General features: G+C 43.1%; 1 protein-coding gene across 3 annotated transcripts in view; it reads right to left on the bottom strand.

Moving 5' to 3' along the window:
- RNF10 (ring finger protein 10) overlaps positions 1 to 9,367 on the bottom strand; it is a 37,806-nt gene that overhangs the window by 27,745 nt on the left and 694 nt on the right. For all 3 annotated transcript variants that reach the window (XR_005722972.1, XM_040250881.1, XM_040250880.1), the window contains exon 2: positions 6,267 to 9,301. Coding sequence is in view for 2 of the 3 variants with exons in the window: in XM_040250881.1 (XP_040106815.1) it covers positions 6,267 to 6,423 (157 nt within the window). In the remaining variant the exon portion in view is untranslated. The remainder of the gene's footprint in view (positions 1 to 6,266; positions 9,302 to 9,367) is intronic.

The following is a 9,367-nucleotide window of genomic DNA, read 5'->3' as shown; positions in this document are numbered from 1 at the left end:
ATCCACTAGGCTTACCCTCAAACTTTAAGGAGGTGGTTCATTTCAACATCAAGAAGACTCCAGCATGAGCCTCAGAAACTACAAATCCTTGCCCCCCATAGTTTAATCCTGTTTATGTTAAAATGTACAATTAATAGAAACATGTCTGCAAAGACAACACAGCAGGCTGTTGATGACAATAACCCTTGGGAAACAAAACTATTCACTTTGGCCTAATACAATGGTTCTCAATCCTGACAGTTGGCAGGAATCACAGAGATGAGCTTTTAAGGGATTCTTGTGCTGAGGCCTCACCCTCTAAGATTCTGACTAAAAAAACAGTCTTACTGTTCTGTACACTAATCATTTGGATAATTTAGTAACTGTAAGTACCTAGAAGAAATTATTTCTAACAAGATGACCAGCTTCTTTACAGCATACTAGATAAATCCAAAGTGAAGCATATCCTCAGACAAAAGGAAATGGTAGCTGATAAACCAGAGTCCAAATTTTGAAAGCAACCACCTCACACTCAGTTTGCCAGCAACACAGAAAATAAATGAGAGGTACGCCATCCTCTTCGAACCTGACCAAACAGTCCAGTGAGATGGCAGCACTATAAACAGAGAACAGATGGTCCAAGAAACACTGCCAGGCCTAGGGTTCACTCCTGTCTGTCACCTTTTAATCCCAGTCAGGGAAAGTGACCAGAGTTTAATCTTAAATTAGAATTTAAGAACTAGACTTTTACCTACTATTGCAGTTAGCAACAGTTACTGTCAAACATGGCCATTGGTAGTAACAACTAGAAGGTGAGGCTTCAAATCTCATACAAATTTTGCCTTGCTCTCAACCCATGGAATTAGTTCACAGTAACATTTCAAATAAACAGAGAATTCACAGGGATATAGAAATCCAGCTAACTTTACCATGAAAATAAGTGAGGTTTTATGAAGAGGACAGACATATACAGAAAACATATGTTCCCCAAACCTTACTATCCAAGACTATTTCAGATAACCTTGCATTTGACCCTGTTGTTTCCAAAACTTAACAGATTTAGACTGTGCAGATTTAGGTAAAGTCAGGTTCTACACTGTAAGGGCTCAAGAAAGCAAGCTGGCACTCTGAAGAAGGGCTGTTTTCATTTCTCAGCTTGTTACCACACTGGGAAGGAAAGTTTCGTAACGTTTACAGAACTCCTCTCTGACAGTAAAACCTGCTGCTGCTGCTAAGTTGCTTCAGTCGTGTCTGACTCTGTGCGACCCCATAGATGGCAGCCCACCAGGCTCCCCCGTCCCTGGGATTTTCCAGGCAAGAATACTGGAGTGGGCTGCCATTGTCTTCTCCGACAGTGAAAACTGCTCACTCCTAAAACACTTCAACAACTGACCACATGAAGATTCACGATTTTAGTTGCTAAAACCAACTCTTTCATCTTATATTTACCTACAGGTATGAAGTCAGATGGACAGGGAAGCCTGACATGCTGCAGTCCATGGGGTCGCAAAGTCAGACACGACTGAGTGACTGAACAACAACAATGAAGTCAGACATCTACAGTGAGAGGCTGGCTCTTATCTCTAGAGCCAGGCAACAGGCAGCTAAAGAGTGAAGAACAGTCAGGCCTGGGCCCCAGAGATAAATCTCAAGAGTGTTGTTTTTGAGGTGTCCTATAGGCAACTTGCCAGAATCTACATGTGAATAACTTGCGGGTTGAACTTGGCCTCCCTTCTCTGATAGGAGATAGCAATGAGGTGATCTGCTTTAGATTTTGGAAAACAGTCAAACTAAAGCTCCTAGGACAAACATATTCTCTGTTGAAAGTTTTAGATTTCAAAGTGGTTGTTCTCAATCCTGGCTGCATAAGAGAAATCACCTGCAGAAACTTTTAAAACTATGGATGTCAGGGCCCAACCTAGACGTAAGAATCAGAAAGAATTGCTACAGAATATTCCCACACATAACTACTTAAAGAAAAAGGGGGGGTCCTTAGGAGATTCTAATGCATACCCAGAGCTGAGAACTGCCAAAAACTACTGTCGAGACACATTCCAAACCGGACCATTAGTTAAATGGCTCAAATTCAGCACTCAGGATCCCAGAGTCAACAAGAGACTTGAAAACTTAATCGGTATGTCTCAGCTGTTCCACATTTCCCTCCAAGAAAGGTCTCTTCAGGTAAAAGGAACCGTATCTCAGTCTCTTCCCCATTACCAAATCACAGCCCATAAATTTTTCAGTGAAAAAAATTGGCATTATCAACATTTCTAGTTGTAACAGGTGGCACAACCTAGAGGTCAGAATACCAGCCAGGAAGTTTCTGCTGCTGATTCATACTGCAGCCACAAGCAGATTGCTTATCCATCATCCAGAGTGGCTGACAAGCACCTCCAGAGGGGCAGCATATGGTTTACTACAGAATCCACTGATAACAAACTGACTCCAGCTGAAATTAGTCATTCTGAATAAAAGGAAGGGGGCGGGGCAGGTATCAGGAATATGCATATGCCAGTAAGTTACATGCCTGCTAAGTGTATTCAGGAATATTGCCTGGGATTTCGTAGGAACTTACTTGGGCAAGCACTCTAACTAAGCCCTGGTTTTTCTTATCAGTTAAAATAGGGTTAATCCTCTCTCCTCCCTCCTCATTGGGTGTAAGGATTAAGAGAAAACTGTAAAATGCCTACCATGGTGGCTGGCACACAGTTGCTACTGTCATTGAAAGTCTTCCTTTTTTTTTTTTTTGGAAAGCGTACTGTTACAGCTTGCAAACTCTTTTAACTTCCCTAACTGGTGTTTATTGAAGGTTTCAAGTCACCTCAATTTTCAAATCCATCTAAACCTCCAGGTCCATTTACAGCTCAACGGCTTTCTTCAAGGTAGATGACCACCAGCCACCTGGCTTCTGGTACCAGAATAAGAAGAGGAAGAGGGTCAGGACAGTGCTTCATATCGCCAACCTCAAAATAACTGCTTCATAATACCTGACCTTCCTTTAACCTCCATGGCAGTACCATCCCCCACCCAGGAGGATGGAGCAAGAACCTGGTTCTGGGCCAGGGTCCATTGTTTGCCCATAAAGAGCCAGGTCTCGCCTCTTTTTGCTTTCTTTGCTCTTTCTAAACCAACCTTCCCCAAACTCTAACCCACCTCTCTCCTCTGGGCTACATTCCTGGGATATTCACTGTTGAATGTTCTTAGAACTACATTCTTAACCCTACTGGAACAAAACTGTAGGAAGAGAGCCAAGAAAAGAAATATTATGTGACTGTTTGAAGCAATTAATCAAAGCAAAGAAACTGGTATGCCAATCTGGCCAGAAAGATCAAGTAAATCCTGGTGTCCAAATTGACTTATTTCCTGTGTACATGAAGGACAAACTTAAGCCAATCGCCGGAACAAAACCTCAAGTATATTAATCATGTAACTAGGAAGCAAATAACCATTTATGACAGGCATGGTTTAGAGACTAGAAACCGAAGTTTTTTTTTCTCATGGCAAGCAGGGAAAGGGAAGTGGAAAAGGGAATTAATAGTTAAAAACTGAAAAACTTATTCTCGTTACTTTAGTGACAGAAAGACAAGTTATGTCTTTTCACCTTTTCCTTTTTTTCCTTCAACCTAGTACTCTTAAACTCAAGAGTTCCTTTCAACAATTTCCAGCTGAATAAAGTACATCAAGTGTTGAATCCTACAGAAATCCTTTTACGGAATCATGCTGAATTTGAATCTAGTGTTTCTGTTAGAGTGGCCCCCTAGAAGTCACTGAGTAAGAGGCTCTGAGTGGTATCTGCTGTGACAGCAGTGGTCTTCGCTGCAATGTTCTTAAGGCAGAATATGCTATGAAGAATTCTATTTAGCTACAGACCTATCCTTCCTTTTTGCTAAGGGAATATATTAATAAATAACAGTAGTCAGAAAAGTAGGCAATAGCAATGGCAAACATTCAAGCTCTCTCACAAACGCATTAAACAAAAACTAATGCTACAGGGGGACACCTGTGTATTGCATAAAACCCAGCAAAGAACTCCTTGAACTGAGTTTCTACTTCCTTCCTCAGAAGCTTTCAATTAATAAACTGAATAGTGTTTTAAGAGTATTTTATAGAGTCTTTTGGGGGGGGGGGGCATTTTTTTTATTTTTGGCTGTGCCACATGGCATGCAGGATCTTAGTTCCCAGACCAGGGATCAAATCCGTGCCCCTGCAACTGAAGCAGGGTCTTAACCACTGGACAGTCAGGGAAGTCTCTTTATGTATTTGTTAAAAAAAAATTCACTTTAGTCAGAATGAACCCAACAACTTATATTTACTCTGTACAAGTCTGACAAATACCTGCTTTGGTCAAATCACAACAGAATTGTTATTATCCTACTGGTTAACGACAGTTGGACTAGTCAACACGGTCACAAAGTCAGAGATCACATGAGGGAAATGCCTTACATGCCTCAGTTTTTTGTTGCTATTTTGTCTGAAAGTGAAGTCGCTCAGTCCTGTCTGACTCTTTGCGACCCCATGAACTGTAGCCTACCAGGCTCCTCTGTCCATGGGATTTTCCAGGCAAGGGTACTGGAGGGGGTTGCCATTTCCTTCTCCAATTTACTTTGTCTAGGTTCTGGCAAACTTTCACCTGCCACCTCACTGAACAACTTCAGGCATTTATTGCCAACTGACTCATGACCGTATGTTAGTGGCTTAAACAGGAGCCCCCCAAAAAATCAGTTGAGAATTCAGATAGCTATAGAACCAGAATGTTTAACATCTAGGAACAGAATGCAAAAGTAATTTATCAACTACACTGAAAAATTGGCAGACCATTCACTCAAAACCAGCTCCAACACGGGCCAAGAGGACTGGCAAATCTCTAGATCTTGGGGGATCTGTGATAAACCTACACATGTGCAAAATTCCAAATGTAGTCTCCATAATACTGCCTGATGTGGCCCGAGAGTCTACACTAATCTCTGCTTAAGACATTAAAAGCATTCATTTCTTATCCAGACAACTGGTTTCTACCTGCGTTCCAAAAGCAAGCTCTACAAACCCTCAACATACCAGGTAAACAAGTCTGCTCTACAGAGTGGATTGACTCTGAGCCGAAGCCAGCATTACGGCTGTTGATGTGGTTTCTAAGTAAGGTCTGCAGTTTTCTTAATCTTTTCACACTTGAAACAACTGGAGCTCCACACTTTAGGGCTCCAAATGTGCCCCTCTCTGCCACACAGCCCCCCTATTCCCAAGGAAAACATTTTCCTATTACTGCTAATATAATCAGAAACACAAAAAAGCAGAGACAAGTGTCTCTTCCTTTGAAGTAAGGCAGAGAACACTCAACTCCAGCCTCTCACCTTTTTCCTTCTTTAGATGTGAACAATTCCACCCTGATGGACAGGTTAGTGACTGGAGTATTGGAAAAAAAAACAAGTAAAAGCCTAGTCCAGCACTTGGCACATGGTAAGCCCTCAATAAATGGTAGCTGTAACGATCATGATGATCAAAATTCAATACTGAGAGACATGGTTACAGAAATGACAAAATATTTCCCCTAAAAGGACACAACTCTAGCCTAACAGGTTGTGCCCATGCACGTTTGGTGCACACCAGGCATCAGGTACTCTCCTGAGCCATCAGTTAGTTCATTTGCTTGCTAATTTATTTTCTCACCATCTCCAGCTTACACGTAAGAAAACTGAGACATTCACTCAAGGTCTAAACCTAAAAAGACTGAATCCAGAGTCTGTGCTCTTCACTCCTACTCCACACGAAACAAAGCCATTCCAAGATAAGTCCTCTTCGTTTGAGCGGAATCTGGGGTCAAGTTATTCAACATGAAAATTTGAGTTTAACAAATATTTAGGCCAGCCTCCTCTGTTTATACTTGAATACTATCCAATGCTAACTCAACATTAAAGGGTAGATCAACTTGGTGGTTTTAGGAGTTGTACACCGATGCGTCAGACAAACCGGTCTTCGGGCCTGGCTGTACAGATTAGCTGGGTAACCTGACCTTTTCTGAACCTCACTTCACTCATACGCAAAATGGGAACAGAAACAGCAACTACCTCCCCGAGGTGTTTCCAACTTTAATGCAAGGATTTATGTAAACCAGGCAGTTTTCATTAAATGTTAACTGGAAGTAATGGAAACCATGGAAAAGAGACCAGAATAGTAGAAAGCGGAGCCTGTCCCTGGGTGACCCAGCAGACATCCGAGGAAAGATTCCGCACCCCGACCCCAGTATTAGGAGCAGTCGCCCCCCGCCCACCGCCTTGGGAACCCGCCCTTACCGCTCTTGGGTTTAGACTCGCCGGCCGGCCCCGCCGAGGCGGAGCGAGGCGGCTGTTGCCCTTTGCTGCTGCCCGAAGAGGCGGAGGAGCTGCTGGAGCCGCTGTTCTTGTCCATGTCGGAGGCGGTGGCGGCGGCGCTGGGAGAGCTCTGCGGCATCAACAGGGGCCTTGGCGGCGGCGGCGGTCGGAGCGGAGCGGGCGCGGCGGGGACCCAGGCTCATGGCGTTCGGGGCCGGCGGGGGTCGGCGGCGGCAGCGGTTCTCGGTCTTCATGGCGACATTTTTCCCTGTTTCCTTTCTCGGCTTCTCAAACTGGAAGGAGAAGCGGCTGGAGGGGCTGTTGAGCCCAACGGCGGCGGTGACCAAGAAGGAGGAGGAGGCCGGGGCTCGGAGGTCCGGGCCGGGCCTGGCGGGGCGGAGGCTGCGGGGGAAGGGGAGGCGAGGAGGGAGGGTGCGCGAGCCCCGCCGGCCGGCCGGACACGCTCTCCCGCCGCGGGGCAGCGGAGAGGGCTGGCTGTCTTGGTGTCGGGGACAGACGTCTCCGACACAGATACCGACACTCGCCTCTGGGCCGAGGCCGAGCTGCTCCGGGAATGGCGACGAGTCGCCAAACAGCATCTCGAAGAACCCGGATGGACTATATATATAGTGGAGGTGTGAGAGTGAAGCATGCTGGGAGATGTAGTTTTCTGTCTACATCCGGGTCCAGTGAGTCTTTTTTTTTTTCTTCTTCCTTTCTCACTGTGTGAGAGAGCTTACAGAGTGGTTGGACTTGCGGTCCAGGTTTTAGTCTTATTACACTAATGCACGTAATAATAATATAAACTACTAGTCAGTTCAGTTCAGTCGTTCAGTGGTGTCCGACTCTTTGCGACCCCATGGGCTGCAGCACGCCAGGCTTTCCTGTCCATCACCAACTCCCGGAGCTTGCTCAAACTCATGTCCGTCAAGTCGGTGATGCCATCCGACCATCTCACCCTCTGTCGTCCCCTTCTCCTCCTGCCTTCAATCTTTCCCAACATCAGGGTCTTTCCTAATGAGTCAGTTGTTTGCATCAGGTGGCCAAAGTATTGGAGCTTCAGCTTCAGCATCAGTCCTTATAATAAAGCATACAAACATCGGACTACCTGTGGAATTCCTTTACTGACTCATTATTTTATAGTCCTTATTCTAATATTAATATCAATTTATTTATGGCTCTTATTCAATCTCCTAATAATAATGATAATAGTGACAATAATGACAATACATTTAATATCACTTCCTCAATTACTTCATTTTATTGTTGTCACTTATTAATATAAATCATTGTTAATATTTCATTTCGTTGTTAATAATAATAGTTATCCAACTCTTCGGTACCCCATGGACTGTAGCCTACCAGGCTCCTCTGTCCATGGGATTTTCCAGGCAAGGGTACTGGAGTGGGTTGCCATTTCCTTCTCTGGGGATCTTCCTAACCCAGGGATTAAAACCGGGTCTCCCTCATTGCAGGCAGACACTTTACCATCTGAGCCACCAGAGAAGCCCTAATAGTTATTATTGAGTGCTTCTTATTAGCAGACACTGCTCTGTGCAACTTATATGAAGTATCACATCTTTCCTCACAATAACTCAAAGACGAGGAAATGGGATCACACAGCTAGTAAATGATGTTCTCAACTACCTGTAAGATAAGCAATTCTCCCTTTTATAGATAAGGACATTGAGACTTAGAAAATTATATAGGCATTTTAGAAATCATATGACAGCCATCCATACTTTGAAACATTATAAATGATTCCTTTTAACCATAGCAGTTTGAGATTCAAAGGATCACAGGAAAACACTGTGAAAAAGATAAATAATTCTTATAACAGTAAATAAGGTTAACCTTAGCTAGTTAGAAACCTATTATATGCCAGGCACTATGCTGAGAGCAAAGAATTCCAAAATACATTAATGGGAGAATGTGATAAGGACTATAAGAAAGTTAACACAAAATACTGTCCAGAGGAGAGGCCTGAAGGAGAGAAGTACAAAAAGTTAGGAGGAGTAAAGGAGGACTTCCCCAGAAGTGATGTTAGTTGAGCTGAGCATAGAATGGTGAGTGGAATTTCAGCAGTCATACATGAACAAATTAATAAACAGACAAAATCCTAGACATCTCCTAATTAGGCCCTTTGGGGTTTCTTTTTAATCATCATATGTTATACAAAACATTAATAAGTATGTAGAAGTCAATTTCTTGAACTTAACAGTTTTAGCTGGGATAAAAGAAATTAGATACTAATCTCATATTTTTTAACGTTTCTTAAATGCCCTCCACCAGCCCTTATCTTTCTTTTCCAGTTTTTTCCCCCACAAATCATACTGAAATGAGAGAATGGCTACATAATACATAAAATTAAGTCTAGAAAATCCTAAAAGTCCATTTTTATGTATGACTAGATTTGGAAGATACACTAAGATTCCTAGCTGATTTTTTATCTCCTTTAACAAAGGTGTGGAAACTCTGATGACCTGGGTAAATCATTTCTTTCTTCTATCACTCTTAAAAGTGAGAAAAAGAGAGAAAGCCCCGTGCAGTTCTTCCCAAATAAAGCAGGAGGTGTCCATCTGTTAGGCTACATTAAGCCAAGAAAAGATTTTCCACTTTCAAAGTAGTTTCTTAGGGGCCTTGGCACTTTCTCCTTGTAAGAAAGTTTCTCATTCTCCTATGTTTCTCATTTACAGGAAAAATATATTTACAGAGAAGTAAAGCAAAAACACACAGAAATCCAAATAAAACTCACCACCTCCATCCTCTTTTCCGCAAGATGGTCTACGTTACCCTTTCCATAGAAAATAATGGGAAAGTCTGGAGCTAGACTGTGCCAGCTGGAGCTAGAAATGTAGCTTTGTAATAGTAGGAGACAGGCTGAATGGTGCTTGGTTGTGACTTACTAAATAGATGGATACCAGAAGGACTTCCCTGGTGGTCCAATGGTTAAGAATCCAGCTTCCATTGCAGGTGGCACAGATTGGATCCCAGGTCCAGAACTAAGATCCTGCGTGCTGCAGGGCGTAGTCAAAAAAGTAAATAAATAAAAGTAAGTTAAATACATACCAGAGCTTTCCTTT

This window comes from Oryx dammah, unplaced genomic scaffold (genome assembly GCF_014754425.2).
Source record: "Oryx dammah isolate SB20612 unplaced genomic scaffold, SCBI_Odam_1.1 HiC_scaffold_12, whole genome shotgun sequence".
NCBI classification, from domain to species: Eukaryota; Metazoa; Chordata; class Mammalia; order Artiodactyla; family Bovidae; genus Oryx; species Oryx dammah.
The sequence above is the reverse complement of the archived record's forward strand: the minus strand, read 5'-3'. Positions and strand labels throughout refer to the sequence as shown.